This window comes from Sinohyriopsis cumingii, chromosome 5 (genome assembly GCF_028554795.1).
Source record: "Sinohyriopsis cumingii isolate HCF-2022 chromosome 5, ASM2855479v2, whole genome shotgun sequence".
Classification (NCBI taxonomy): domain Eukaryota; kingdom Metazoa; phylum Mollusca; class Bivalvia; order Unionida; family Unionidae; genus Sinohyriopsis; species Sinohyriopsis cumingii.
In genome coordinates, this window is record NC_142965.1 from 40,636,972 (window position 1) to 40,653,276 (window position 16,305).

General features: G+C 34.5%; 2 protein-coding genes across 10 annotated transcripts in view; one reads left to right on the plus strand and one right to left on the minus strand.

Moving 5' to 3' along the window:
• The first annotated feature begins 463 nt into the window (after window positions 1-463).
• On the plus strand, window positions 464-2,875 carry LOC149799002 (uncharacterized). The gene is made up of 3 exons (XM_089957048.1): window positions 464-505; window positions 832-1,314; window positions 1,914-2,875. Exons 1-3 carry the CDS (start codon window positions 464-466, stop codon window positions 2,346-2,348), a joined length of 960 nt encoding a protein of 319 aa, XP_089813174.1. The 3' UTR covers window positions 2,349-2,875.
• Window positions 2,876-8,234: 5,359 nt separating this feature from the next.
• The window catches only part of LOC149799003 (uncharacterized), an 82,508-nt gene continuing 74,437 nt past the window's right edge, over window positions 8,235-16,305 (minus strand). For 7 of the 9 annotated variants that reach the window (XM_089957947.1, XM_089957945.1, XM_089957948.1 and 4 more), the window contains 5 exons: window positions 15,681-15,765; window positions 13,916-13,939; window positions 13,023-13,162; window positions 10,572-10,743; window positions 8,235-9,565 (listed from right to left, as the gene is read on the minus strand). In XM_089957947.1, coding sequence (XP_089814073.1) covers window positions 9,279-9,565; window positions 10,572-10,743; window positions 13,023-13,162; window positions 13,916-13,939; window positions 15,681-15,765 — 708 coding nt within the window. In that variant the 3' untranslated portion in view covers window positions 8,235-9,278. Of the gene's footprint in view, window positions 9,566-10,571; window positions 10,744-11,682; window positions 12,219-13,022; window positions 13,163-13,915; window positions 13,940-15,680; window positions 15,766-16,305 lie in introns of those variants that run through there. The other 2 variants (XR_016421052.1, XM_089957943.1) reach the window with 2 other exon arrangements.

The following is a 16,305-nucleotide window of genomic DNA, read 5'->3' on the forward strand; positions in this document are numbered from 1 at the left end:
AGGAAACTGCAAACGAGTGGAGAATATCGTCATATCAGTTTTAGCACAATTTACGCCGAGCAGTCATTGGTTCCTCTTGGAGTTTAGAGTTTTGATATCCAAGATAGTTTCGGTCTCATTAAAATACGGTGGAAGGATATGTCAGCAAAGTATTATCAGCAAACAATCTACAAGAATAAGAATTTTGTTCAGCAATACCATTTATTTGCAGAAGGAAGAGCAGTAGACCTGTTATGGATACCTGTAGAAGTCCTGCTATAACTGGAGTGAATTCTGGCAAGTATAAACTCAACATTCCACAGTTTTCTATCAAATAAGTCACTTTCATATTATTCCAAAAGTGAGTAGCTAATTTTAAATATTCATTGGTTTCTAAAATGGTCCCGCAGTATTAGAGACAACGAATGGCCTAAGATACGTCATTGAGAGGATACAAAAAACTCATCATGTAGAAACAAATACGATGGCTATTATTTATACAAGAGATCATGAATTCTGGATTAATGTATTTCAACAAGAAACACTGCCAAAATCACACACGACAAACCATATTTAAACATTTTTCGACTATATTTTGTCCAACCGTTTGTATCTGTCTAATACGCCGCTTCATATGGATCTTATACTAACAACATTAATAATAATAATAATAATAATAATAATAATAATAATAATAATAATAATAATAATGACAAGTAGTAGTATGTTATCATTGCAGATATGTACGTAGTTGCAGTAGGCACATGCTAGTCGAACAGGAATGGGGAATGTGCTTGAGAAAGGTTCGTTTTTAGTATTTACTCAATTTTACTCTATTATTTTACGTTATAGTCTTACCGGAAGGACAGCAAGACTTTGCCTCCAGCCATAGGTTGTGCGTTTTGCTCAGAGAAAGAACGCCTGCCCTCATTCAAAGATTTACGGCCGGGAGACCACATATGCCTTGGAGGGCGGTCATACTTGCGATACGTAGACCGAGAGCAAAAATGTTTGTACAAACATCATGCCATCGTCAAAAAAGTGTTTGATGTTAAAGGGACTAACCATCGCGCTTTCATATCTTCTATCCACTTTGCATCCACCCCGTTTGATGCAAACTTTAGAATTCGAGAAACCTGTGAACTTCGAGACCTTCAAGTTGACGAATTTTATGTTGTGCGATATAAATCACCAAAGTTTCAGCCACAAGTAGTTCTCGATCGAGCTCAAAAGGCATTGGATCAGGATCCACCTTCTTCAGTATTGTTTCTAAACTGTGAACATTTCTACAATTGCTGCGTTACTGGTTTACAATTCAGTGGTCAGGTTGAACAAGTAATGGAGCGTTTTCTCGGTTCCGCCGCAGGACCAGGAATGAAAATTGCAAAGATAATCGTACAGTTTGCTTAAATAACAGCGGATGATTTGCCTCGTTGGTACGCTATTGTGCTCTGTACGCACCAACAGTAATCCAAACTGTATTTCTTATCAGTTTACTTTTCAAGAACATTTATTTGCATTTAGGTTTACACCAAAAACTTCGGGCTGGTCAAATATGCATGCGCTGCTACAGGTTTAAACTTCTTTCGATATAAACAATTCTTAACATCATAGCTGGCATAACTATTACTTCAACCGCTACCTTGATAACTGTTCTCGTGCCGCTTTCAATAATTTATCTCGTCATTTAATGGGGCAGCTCTAATGTTCTCAAAACAGTAAAATCTCCTTTCAGAGGCAAAAGAAAGAAGGTAAAATACAACGGAAATTCAATAATGGTGACGTCATCCAATATCGATACTGGGGCTTGCAACATGAGGCAATTGTATCGTTCGTAGACAGCAACTCAGGAAATGTTGGTATAATTCACTATGCCCTAGGGTCCTTGCTTTCAAAAAGAGAAATCGTAGAAGATGAGCTTCAAATTAACATAGGAAGGAAAGATATTTTCAAACTTTAACTATTCTGGCTACACTGTCTATTCGCCAGATGACGTTGTACGAAGAGCGCGTCAGAGAGTTGGTGAGAAGAAATTTGGATTGTTTAACAATCGTTCGGGCCACTTGTGCCACTGGGCAAAGGTTGATGACGGCTCTGTGAAACCACTGGAACCTAATCACGATAAGTACATACAGTCAGATATACCTAAATTTGAACGGCAGATTTACTTTGATCAATCCGTCGGTCGAGCTTGGTCAACATCTTTAATCCGCAAGGTGTCGGCATTTGTAAATACGGACGTTAGGGCAGGAGATCTGATACAATTTATGTATCGTAACAACTGTTGGCACAAAACTGTGTGCACAAAGGTAATTCCCAACGACACTGAAGCAAAACTTGAAATCAGTGTCGTCCATTACTCGTATTAGGGTTTTCGTGGCGTGCCTTAAGTAAAAGAAGAAAGATTCACTTTCAGTCTGTTAGAAGAAGATGTCTTCGTTCACCACTATCATCCAATCCATATATATAGCAGACAGGACATCATCAAAAGGGCAATGAAAAAGATAGGTGAGAAAAAGTACAGCAAGTGGTTCAGAAATTCAAAGCATCTGGCAGAAGAAATCACAATGATTGACGAGGAAGAGGTCGTCACTGATCCATTTGAGTTGCGCAAAGGTGATATCGTATCCTTCATGTACTGGGGTTTGCGTCACAAAGGTGGTCGAGTCTCGGTATCTGGATATCCCAGCGATACCAATTGTGAAATTACAGTTATACACTACGCACAGAGACACTGGTTTGCAACACGAACGATAGTGGAAGAAGCCTTTTAAATTGATTTGGAAGAAGATGATCTCCGCAGAATTAGCTTCTCTGAGTACAACACATATCCTGCAAATACAGCCGTCTTGCAGGCAAGACACAGGGTGGGGGAACAAAAGTTTGATATTTTTTCAAATACTTCAAACCATCTAGTTCACTGGGCTAAGGTTGATAACCGCATGCAAACTGGAGTTATTTCGCCCGAGACAGCAGAAATAGTACTTAAAGACCTTGAATGTAAAGAGACCCTGCATCAGAATGTTCCGTTTGATACATCTGTGTATCCTACTTCCGGGAAAACGACATTTCAGCTGCACATCGAAACAGTTAGATCCTTGGAAGAATTCATTCCTGGTCGTATGGTGGAATACAAAATATTACTGGATCTGGCATAAAGGTATTCTGACAGAAGTACTGCCTAACCAAAGTAAAATCAAGATTATCCATTATGGAGCTAACTATCTCTTTGCCTCGAGAACAGTCGTGTTAGATGAAGTTGTGGTAAATCTGAGAATGGACAGCTACCATATATATCACCCAGATCCGGCATACGCATATAAACGAGAAGATGCAATTAGAAGTGCGATGGCGAGACTTGGGGAACAGGATTGGAGAGTGGGGAATCGTTCTTATGACTTTTGTAGAACATGTTTTTTGAATCCATTCGCTGGAGAAGCAAAGGCTGTCTTGCATATGGCGCATGTTAAGACATGGGAGGGATTTGTAGTTGGATACATAGTTGATTTCAGGTACCGCTTGAAGAGACACCAAGGCATCTTGACAGAAATCTTATCCCAGCAAAGAAAAATGAAAGTCATTCATTTCGGTTTGGGGGAGAAATCATCTGCCATTGTTCTGGAAGATTTGATTGAGGTTGATTTTTTGAGCGAAACATTCTACATATATCATTCATATGAACAGCATGCTTTCCAACAAGATGAAGTAATAAAAAAATGCCAGAAAAAGTATCGGAAAAAGACGTGGAAAAGTGCGTATGATTTCTGCAAAGAATGCGTGTTGAAAATGTAGACAGACGGGTTAATACATTCTACTCCGTGATTCTTTTCCCAGACCTATTCGTAGGGGAATGACTTCCTCGCATGATTAGATGCTACAACTTACAATATCAAATTCTTTCAAGATCACTTTGGATCACATTAATGAAAGTGAAACATTGATACCAACTGATGAAATTGAGCATGAAAGTGTATCGTTTAGGAAGATGTAAAATGAGTTATATGAATCCGATCATCTGAAAAGAGCAGACTGGCTGAGAGTTGTTAAGAATCAGATTTCTTTTGATCCAATAGTCGTCTTGGGTATTTAACTTCTGATCCAATGCAATCCATGTTCATTTGCGTTGTTTAATTTCTGGAAAAGGCCCTATATTTATTTGTATAAATCTGAAAGTTATTTCTAGTCAACAACGTTTGATGAATACATTTTAAGGTAGACATTAATTTCACCGCCGTCAAAAACCAAAATGGTAGACTTAATTGAAATCTGGACAGAAAACATGTCGGTGAATTTTTGTTAATCAAAATGCTGAAATGTTTAATTAAACGATGAGCTTATTTGCTTGCGGTGATCTCCAGTCCAGGAGAAAATACTATACATATAAGCAATTAACTTTATTTATGGACAGCAATAGTGAAAGTTTTCTTGCTTTTGTTTTTCCCTTCAATTTGTCAGAATAGGATTTGATAAAACGTTAAGTCGATCAGACACAAAGACGATTTTATGCTTCATTTTGTTTACAGATTGGTGATATGTTTGCATTTGTAACTCGCATGTTTTTAACAGTTTGAACAGGATATTAATCCATAGGGACAGTAAGATCTATGTCTTCAATCAGGCTTTGAATTCTTAACGTTTCGAGTTAAACATACCTCGTATCAGGCTTTGAATTCTTAACGTTTCGAGTTAAAACATACCTCATATCAGGCTTTGAATTTTTAACGTTTCGAGTTAAAACATACCTCATTGGCACCGATTCCACCCACTTGAACTCGTCCTGGCTCTCAAGCATAAACGTTTGGACTTTGCAAGAATGTTTAATAGAAATGAATTAGCGCGTACATTTATCAACAATAGCTTGAGGTGTATCGATTTCGAAGTTTCGAGTAAATTATCAGTTGTCAGTTTGGATCGCTTTATGAATGTAGATTTAGGTAGACTTTCTATTAATTGTATGTCCGACTTTAGAAGTCAGTAGCAATAAAAACATTAGAAATGCCAATTGAGAACGGGATATTAATAAGATGAAAGAATGCACTATCGGCCTGCACTGAAAGTATCAGCAGCCAAAGAAAGACTCCGAATGTAAGTGTAGTGTCATCTTCATAATGGGATCTTAATTGAAATCAGCAATAACAATACGTAGGCCGTCCATGCATTTGGAGGTGAATGGAAAAATTAATTCAATTAATTTGCTGTGACCAATTTTGATACAGACCATAGCTAAGAAGTGAACTGCCTCAGAGTTTGAAAGACAATGTTTTCCTCGAAAATAGCAGAGACACATTCCAGGCTATACAAACTAATAGTTTATACAAGTATTTGATATATGTTTCTGAGGGCTTGCATTGAATACATACATTTATCTAGACATATTCACACTTATAAAATATACATTATATATTATTAACTTTTGGTGCATATATTTTATATCATATGCAATTAATGCATTTTCCTCATTATTTTCTAACTGATTATATATATGTTCTTAAATTATCTATTATGTCTAGTATTAAGTATAAATGCCAGTTATAACACAGGTAAGCTCAAGTATATTTTCATCATCTATGTCGGTATGTCCCCAAACCTCAGCTACATCAGTGTTTGCCAATGAAACCTATATCCTGTTGATAAAAGTAACATTAGTTTTGCAATAGATTCTTTATTAATACATCATCTGTGCGTGTGCTCTCGTGCACGTTTATAGGGGTTATGCCAAATTTATTTTTCAATTTTGTCGACTTCGTCATTTTCTGGTGAGGTTTTAAAAACTAGCAAAATAAATAGTTTGTATAAGTAACAGTTGATTAAATAGTTGTACATATTTTCAATACAATACTGTAATCTAGGTAGTTCTATCAATAAAACCTAATTACAATGTATGGGTTGTACTCTGCTCAATGCAAGTCATGTGGTCAGAATATACAGCGTGTAACTTGAGAAAGTCACATACACCTTAATAAAAGCAGGACCTTGTCACTGCTAGACATATATGGACAATATACATAATGTCTTCAATGTTCAGTTTATAGAAGTCTCTGTTTAATGAAGCTGGCTTTTCTACATATTCGATGTTGTTTATCCATAAATAATTAATTTAACAGCTTTTTAAATTCAAACAGCCAGTTGTCTTTAAATTAAAATGAGGAAAACCGGGCCACATAAATATATCTAAACATAATAATTTACCTCGGACTCATTATCGAAAACATTTGTTTAGCCATAACGTTCCTTAAGTAAATTTAGAAAATACACATGTTTCTCAGTTGTACGAAGAATTTTGTCTGCAAATAGCTTTATTTCCTTCAATAGCATAAGATGATGGTATTCCATGATGGCGAATCGTGATAACGGCATGATATGATTTTGTATGAGAATAATGCGATTGTGTTGTTTTCGTCGTGGATAATAATGAAACTAGTTTGCAAACGTGTATATTGGGGAGACTCATTACCAGTAAGTAAGCTATGGTGATTTCCTACACACTTCTTACAAACGTGTATTAGGGTGAAAACTGACAGAAAAATACGATTAGCGTAACATGTTAAACTATATATTGCATAGGGATGGAAAAACAAGTGATAAGATCAGTGTTGAGAATGTGTTCTCGTTCTCACTTTCAGGAGACTTGCATATATATAAATTCCTGACAAATGCGGGAACAGATTTATTACGGTTAGCGAATACTGTAGTGGGTTGATCGGTGAGATACTCTGAAAATGCCCTGCCCCACCCCACTCCCCCGGGGTGTGAGGTTAAAACAATACGTGAAAAGCGCGCAGACAAGGATTATGGCTGACAATAGGTTAATCTGAAGTCTTTACCAAAGACCCAGCTTTTAAGGAAAATTGCATGTATTAATGACTAAATGCTTGTAGTAGCCACTTAAAAAGGACTATGTTTATCTGCTAATTATCTAAATGTGATTGATGCCATTCATTTGTATAGATAATCAATATAATATTGTTTGCTTATAATATCAGCGTTTTTGAAACCAGGCAAGAGGCGTCGATTATGATGCATTGACAGCGAAGACCGAATAAGCAGTATTCTAAAAGTCGGATTCACTCGATTTTCATCGACTGAGTTGTCTTGTGGCTAAGATTAATTGTGCGGACAGTGTTAGTGAACTTTGTAAACAAAGTACCCCCTTAGATACCATCCACTGAATTTCAAAAGCCTGGCAAGAGACGACACCTGGCACAATCAAAAAGTGCTTTGAAGTTTCTTGCTGCCTTATTAATGCGGACATTGGTAAAGTCCATGAAGATGACAATGAGGAAAGTATACCCTTGGTTCGATTGCTGGCTCATTAATTACGACCCTCAGCACTAAAATAATGTTAACAATAATGTTCATGTAGTATAATTTCAGTGACTGGAGGGTGAACTTGCATCGTGGTTTCCTGAACCTATGTTGAAAGCGATGAATATGATGATGAGATTGTATGTTTTGAGCGGTGTTTTGATGACATGACATACCCTGAAGTTTTTGATTGTATGCAGTGATTACAAACCTTTACGATTACTAACAATGAACGTTATTTGATGCGAAACGGAGTCATGAACAAAAATCAAATTAGTTAAAGAAAGATGCAAGGAACAACATGATATTGAAGGGTGAATGTTACGAAATACATGGAGTATTTAAATATTTAAACATTGTGGATTATCATTCATAATTCCAATGGACTTGTGGTAATGTTATAAAAGTATCTCATTCCTCTGATATCTCTTAGAAAAATGATTGAATTGTCAAGCAGATTATTATTCACGTGACAGGATGTACATTGTTCAGCAAATTCTTTCTTAAATATATGCATTAAAATACCAAATTGCTTTCCTAATATTGTGTACTGACACACACACTAATTTATACTCTCTCTCTCTCTCTCTCTCTCTCTCTCTCTCTCTCTCTCTCTCTCTCGTCCCATAAGCGTTTAGAAGACTATTTCGTATCTGCAAAAGACTAAGTAAACAGAAAACTTTTCATAACCGATAAAATCGCTTCAGTCACGAGGGTTTCGGTTATAACGGGTTTCTCTCTCTTTCTTTTTATATATATATATATATATATATATATATATATATATATATATATATATATATATATATATATATATATATATATATATATATATATATATATATATATATATATATATATATATATATATATATATATATATATATATATATATATATATATATATATATATATATATATGAGGCAAATAGCTAGTTTGAAGATTTAAATAAAACAAAATGTCTTTATTGTTATTGGTAATACAGGTGGTATGTTTATCCTTTACCCCGTTTGGCAATTCTGTGAAGGAGGTTTTGTAACCAGAATATATTGAAATAGTTATGAATAACCATGTCTTGAACATAAACACACACTAAAAGACTTAGAATTTTATAAAAGATAAATTTAAATGTATAAAATAAAACCTACGGCGGCACCAACATAGATTTGTACGTTTGAATAAGATTGAAGTCTACTATAGAAAGAACATCATATAAAAATTAGCAATTTGGATAAATGAACGTACAGCTAGATTTGACTTGTGAAGAAATCTGCTGTTGTTCTGTGGAAACCAAGGAGATACATGCCGTTAATATATCAGTATGTTTCATGGCTAACTAATGTACCCAAAACTACTTTGATACCAATTTTTACAATGTTTTATTGACGCATTAATTGTACAATTCAGTGTACATTATTTACTCAAATGTGCCAGTGAAAAAAGTTATAAGACTTAAGACTGCACACCCGCTCTCTTTGAACTCTTGATTTTTTTAACTGAAATGGTAGCATTAACTTGAACACTATTTACTACCTGACATACATTGTTTCTGTGGTAATCCCATTCCAAATGTATAACTGATTTAGGCCTTGTCTATATGTACAATGAATGAATTGTTGTTTCCCATACATAGCCACATGTAATAAATCGATGTTTTGTCTTTGCTGACTAAAAATAGTAACTGTAACATTAGACAACCTTTCAATATGTCAAAGACCATACTATATACTGTGACACACACTTATTTCAATATTTGTATTTTTCATTAATACATCTGTCCGTTTCCCGTTTGTATGGAGGGTTACATGTGTGTCTCTATGTATTTATGTATGTTGGAATGACTGGATGCTTTCATGTAAATTATAACACGTTTTCATGTTTTAAAAAGGTAATGTAGTTCGATGTATTGTAACCATTTAATAGTATAAAGAAGTAATTTATTGCAAAGCAGACCAAAAGTCCTGATAATTAATGTTACTAATAGATAATCACTTCAACTGCACCTTGTGATATCTTGGGTCAATATTTCTTTCTCATTTAAAATATCAAACAGTGTGCACGTGACTGTGAAATTTTGGACGACTGGGAATATTGTTCCATCACAACGTGCTGTACAACCGTAAATCTCGGAACAGATTTTATTACAAGTAGAATGAAAGTTTGACCCGTAAGCAAAGTTGGTTGAATACATTTGTAGCTCAAAACCTCTTTCGCATTGCCCAAGAGACTGGCAAGTTACGTTTGTACAGCTGGAATTTGACCATTTAACGGTTAGGTTTCCTGCAAAGAGAAAAATTTAGCAGTAGTATTTTTGAATGTTGGCTGAAGAGAGAGCTATAATATATAATAACTGTATATTTATATCATGCAAGATGAAGATAAAACAAAACTAAACCTTATGATTACAGCAAATGTTTTTACTTCTGAAATTACACTTCTGTTAGGGGACTATCGGTCTTTGTTCTTCCATATAATTTTTTTGCACATTAACAAAGAAATATTACTTGCACGATGTGTCAAACAAACAATGCTTTGGTCTATAATATATACTTATTATATGGTTAATTTGTGATATATATATATATATATAGAGACACACACACACACACACACACACACATTAGTAAATAAGTATTTCTCAAAACCGTGTGCAATTCTAGTGCTGATCAACAAATATTGCCCCAGTTTTGATGACATCCAAATATATTCTTGGCTTGCTTCGTTTGACCCAGATCATATGGAACATAAATACGGTTGACGGTTGTTTTTGTCGTTCATGTACTCTTTCACAATAAATATTTTTATTTTTTCTCAAACGTTATTAAAACTGTTATACCAGATATTGGTTTATATTAATCATTATTGAGAACTGTCTTTTCTCACATGACAACTGTGCTATTTACGTTAATATATTCATATATTTTAAAACTTTTTATCACATACAATTACACCGCAAGACGTCACAAATGGCATCATAACCTCATGCAAAGGAAGGAAAGCCGTAACAACCGAGATATCTTGATGTATTTCAAAGCCATCTCGCTACATTATTATGAGGAGTTTTCAAATAAACTATACATTTTTGTCAACCCAGAACAACAGACTTACATTTGTGCCCATTTAAAACATAATTTATGAAAAGCATCCAAATTCATTGCGTTGCATTTCAAGGCTCGCAAAATATAAAAATGTGTTCGACTCTTCATAAAATACATTTGAAATGAATACCCATGTTAGGTTTTATGTCTAACATCACCAAACTGGTAGTGTTAGATTGGTAGCCTACCTTTGACTTCCAGAGTTATACTGCTTAGTAATAACGTATTTGTAGAGTTGTTTGTGATGGTTATATTATACTCCCCTCCACTGCTGCAATTTGCAGCTGGTCCTATTAGTGTAATACTGGTTGTATCCATTTGAGAAGTGTAATTCATAGTCCATCCATCACTTTTTGGATTCTGTAATGAAATAAAATGAACACGGGATACAAAGTATAAAACATAAGTAAACTATAGCAAAACTTATCATTCATACAATGTGTTTATTTCTGTAGGTTTAATAAGGAAATAAAAAATATGTCTCATTTTAAGAAAGAGCCAAAACTATACTGTCTGCCAAAACGTTTTCATCATAAACAATGGTACATATGAAAAGTTCCATGCCAAAAGGCAACTTTACAAATGGCTTTCTTTCTACACTGAATATTAACGTATCTTTAGTTCCAACCGTGAAGTGTGAATTGGTATGTTTCTATGCGTTGATATGTTCAATACATATGTCTATAAACCATGAGACTTCCTTAGGTCACCCTCTTTATCAACAGGCATTGATTGTAGATTGGTGTATATTTGCTATTCTCCTTATGATATATATATATATCATATGGCGAATAACATTAGTTTCAACAAGCGCACTGGAACCAGCATGGGATCGCGTGTGGAAGGAATTGATTAAGATATATGAAAGAAACTCAAAACGAACAGTGAAAAACTATTTTTTTAACAAGTCTAAGTGCTTTGAAGTATCATTCAGTCATTGTCAAAGACAAACAAAACAGAGACAGGTTATAGCTTGAAATATTTGATGATTCGATACAGCGCATCGGCCTTAATGTTAAGTGCTGTGATTATTATAATTTTATCCCGGATATTGCATTTTTTTTTCTTCTGGTTGTCCTTGTGGAGTCTTCGTTATTTTTAGCTATTTGGTTTCAATGTTCAAAGGTGGCGTATCCAGGAAAAATACTTTCCTTTCCTGGTTTTGGATCTCCAGTCGGTCTGCGAACAATAGTGTTGCATTACTAAACGTGTGGCCAGGAGAAGATGTGTTCTGCAAATTGACTTCTGTCTTTGTCACACAGTCCGATATGTGAAAATTGATTCTTGTGTGTAGCTTACCTGTTCCTCTGACGCACTGAAGGTCGCAAATCGTACGTGTGATGAGATAAAATTACATTTTCTGTTGTGCGCTTTCTGTTTGACCTTGTGTGTTAAATGGTTTGCTCGTGCTGTGATATAGAGTGTGTTGATCTCTATCACATGTTGACAGACTGTGCATCCTTTATCACAACCCAGTGACCAGTCTGGTCTTGTAATTCGGATGAAGACTCGGATGTCTTTGAATTTTGTTCGGTCTGCGTTAGGCTACAACTAGTTTGTTAGGGAGGATTAACGGTTGTGCGTAACAAGATTCAAAGATGGGTCAGTGTTTCTGGATGACTTAACCTACTTTGGGGTTTTCTGGATGAAGGATCAAGATAATTGGCATCAGATCAACCTTTTCATTTTCTGAATATTTTAGTAGTTCATTGAGGTTTGCTTTTATATCCCTTTGTATTGCCGCCACTAACAGGTCTCTGTCGTAGACTAGGTTCATTCAATGTTCAGAGAACTCTTCAGACCCATTTTGAAATGCTTCATAGTCGGATCGAATTCTGCAAATAAGTTTGTATTTAATGAAGAAAAATATCTCCAATCAATGCAACAACAAAGGTTACAAAAATAGCCCCTAGTATTCTATTACTTTTATGGGAAGACTGGAGGGACAACCTTTAGCAGTGGCGGAATTTGTATCATACCACGCTTCATCTATGATACAGAAATTAAATGGTAGCATGGAAGAAAATCTGGACGACTTCATATCACAAGCGATCAACACCATCCTTCAGTAAAATTCACGACAGAAATTCTAAAAAAGTCTAAAGTTCTTCACACATTGGTATGACTAATCTACATATTGGTATGCTTCAATAAATATACAAATATACAAGCGCATACATGGAAATCAGTCACATACATTAAAATTAATAAATCCCATTATATATAGTTGATGTCCTTGAAATTAATTATCAGATTTCAATATCAACACTAAAGAAAGATGTCATGCATTTTACAAAAGTAGTTTTTTTTTATTTTAAAAAATGTAATGTTGGCAGTTTGGTAATTATAACACTTGTCCTTTTTCCCATCTAAAATTGATCTTTGGAACTTTTTCCTTGTAGTAATCTCCTGAAAATCGCCTAATATTTACATATAAAAAAATCCTTTACCTAATTCAACTAACGGGCTAACATTAATATCGTACATACTAGTCCTCTCATATACAATGTTTACAGAGTGGATTTAGCTTGCTTCCCCATGTGTATGTCTTTTATCATAATGAAGATATTGAGCGTAGTACTCCATATGATATTGAAAGGATGAATGTGTCATGAATTAGCTTTGCTATAATTCATTACCTGACTTGTAAGTATTATTTCCAATGCAGTGGCATTATTTGAAGGATTCTTGAAGATGCTGATGTTGGAAATAATCTTAACCGTGGTGTTGCAGGCGATAATAATGTTCAAACCAAAGTTGGCACTATTAGTTACGCATGCTGAAATTTCAGATGAATTGGAATAAATTATGCGATCGTGCTGTGAAACAACTGTAAAATATTTAGAATAAAAAATTGGATGATAATGCGGGATACAAATACTAATAAAAATAATATAGAAGTAGGTCAAGTAATATACTGAAGTTGGAGTATTAATAACAGTAAAACGATATAAAAACTATTCTGTTGTAGGAACATAAATGGAGAGAGAGTTAAGAGTAAAATATGTATATTTGTGTTTGTGAGTATAGGGGACTGCAATAAAGAAGCGAGACTTTGTCTTTAAGGCCACATTTCTCTTGTATTTTTCAGTTGCCGAAGCCAGTATGTGCCATTTAGTATGTGCTCTGACTTGATCCACGCTGATAGACAGCATCTAACGGGATCTGACTGCCGAGTCTTAATAGTTGGGCAGTTTAGTGTTCAGTTTATCCAGAAGTACGTTTTTCTGGCTATTCATTCCACGGTCTTGCCATGATATTCAGCAACACAGTTCTTGCAAGTATGGAGATGAGGAATAATTTTGCTATAACATCCCCGTTTTTTGGCAGATGTTAAACTTACTTGTGTGATTAAACTATGGAATAATTTTGACTCGGCATATACATAAAGCGTTGGCATCGTTTTTCTTTACACTTGTTTGTTTAAGGTAGAAAAAGGGAGATGTGAATGGCAGTGCGTGTTTGTATTTCAAAAATACATCAAAAGTAAAAGTGTGCACGTCATTTACGTAGTCCCTCTATCTCGACTTACTTGCTGTGTCAGAAGTAGTCACATCTGCAAAAATATAAAATCCAGAAATACATGTTTGTGATACACTCGCCTCCCTCCATAACAACATGTATAAATCAGTCATATCTCCGTTTTATTTAAACCAATTATCTGTCTCGCTCTCTTTCTCTTTCTAAAAATTTACGAAATTCATCTTTGTCTATATATATATATATATATATATATATATATATATATATATATATATATATATATATATATATATATATATATATATATATATATATATATATATATATATATATATATATATATATATATATATATATATATATATATATATATATATATATATATATATATATATATATATATATATATATATATATATATATATATATATATATATATATATATATATATCTCTCTCTCTGTGTGTGTGTTAAAGATAAAAATGATTTCTGGTAATCACTCAAATGCCAAATGTAGAAATATATCTGAAATGATGGGAAGTAAACAGGAGTCAAAGATGAAAACCGAAGTCAAGATTCCACGTGTAGAGCAGCTCGACAACTTTTTGTGATCATTCCTTATTTATCAACTATATTATATTCTTCTTGGGAACATCTTGTTATATAGTAACAAAGCTACATTCGTCATGACCTTCTGTGCCAATGAAGACTTTAAACGAATGATTTCCAAGAGACAGAGACAGACAGACAGACAGATGCAGAAAGAGAAGAAAACTCACAAGGTTTGAGTTTTAGAAACCCCTACCCGGATCATAGGTTGATGTAAGAAGACTCAGTTTGGTTGCAATTATTTGTTCAATAACGATTTCACGTGTCTTACATGTGCATACGTATATATTAATATCACAGTAATGCCATCTCGGTTGCTAGATCACATCAAGTTGTCACTATCAGAAAATGCGTACCATTAAGAGTCGCGAAATGACTAGTAATGATCCGGATTTTCTGAGGCAGACATGAAGACGTGATCTATCAATCAAGACTGAACTACAGTGATAACGATAATTTTATTATATACCTGTCAATTTTTAGATAAATTAATAAAATCTCAACACGAACATGTAAAATGATATTTCATAACATTTTATCTTTTTTGATACGAGCTTCATCGTAAGTGTTAAACCGAATTTAACTTTCTAACAACTAATATTAACTTCAATCAGTTTTATGAACGAAACATGTAAAATAGAATTCACTCATTTACATTGCTATCAATGTTATAACAAGATTTCTTCGACTGATTTGGGTGGCAGACCCTCATAAATGCTTTACATCTGTTGCGCAGTCGTCAAACTTGGCATCACCGAAGATTTCGAAAGCAGAACAGCTAGGAAAGTTTATATTCGACTTCGAGCCGATAAGATTTGCACAGTTACTGGCTAGACAGTGTGAGAGAATACGAGTTGGCATGGGAATGACAGCATTATTTTGACAGTTATTTACAGTGGGATTGTACAATGGGATTTACAGCTGGAACTTGATGGTACAGATTTCTTAAATAGAAAGCTACTGATTTGCATATCACGTGAGGATATGGCACAGTTATGCACGCCTACTCAGCTGTAGCCAAGAAACCTCGAGGAGTAAGTAGTTCTAGTCTCTTTTGAGAGTATTTTAACACGGGATCGGAAAACGACTGGATCGTTTTACTATTTTTGAGTTTTGACGGTAAACTTCTGGCACACACTGGGATGAACAATTTATACGTATATATATAAAAAGTGTAGTATGTGCACTAAATTGAATAGTCATACCTTCAGTCTTTCTAACGAAGTGAATGAGAACAGCGATTCCAGCCGCACACAGAAGAAGTAGAAAACAAAGTGTGCACACCCTCATCTAGCGAAGAAAAGAAGACATATTTAAACAACTTTGCTTCATATGCGTTGCAAGCTGAGATAGAAAAATCTGAGTTTAAGTTTGAGATTGATATTTTGCTTTAAGGCTATCAGACTATATTTTTATAGACCAATTCTCCTGAGGCTTGCATACTGATCACTAAGAAACCCTGCATATTGTTTTTTATATGATATGATGGCATTCATCTCAAGCGGAGCTAAAAAAAAATTGCATTACCCAGGCCAGGTCTCTCGATTGTGTAAGATTCTCAATTGTCTGCAACCAACCAGTCAGAATGTAATTATTAAAATAATTGCATCCATTTTATATAATTTCAATTGGTAAATTAGGTAAATATACTTAGCATGATAATTTATCTGAAGTTCTGTGTAATTTAATTAATGTAATGTAATTTATCTATGAAGCTCTCACGACAGTATTGTAATGCCATTTTATCAATGCTCCACCTCTCTCTCTCTCTCTCTCTCTCTCTCTCTCTCTCTCTCTCTCTCTCTCTCTCTCTATATATATATATATATA

Excerpts from the sequence above, each read along its gene's own strand:
- LOC149799002 (XM_089957048.1), top strand. The coding sequence starts at position 464 with ATGGCTATTATTTATACAAGAGATCATGAATTCTGGATTAAT. Across the intron at positions 506-831 it reads ATCATGAATTCTGGATTAAT|TCTTACCGGAAGGACAGCAA; the intron begins GTATTTCAACAA and ends TTTACGTTATAG. Across the intron at positions 1,315-1,913 it reads TCAGTGGTCAGGTTGAACAA|GAAGGAAAGATATTTTCAAA; the intron begins GTAATGGAGCGT and ends AAATTAACATAG.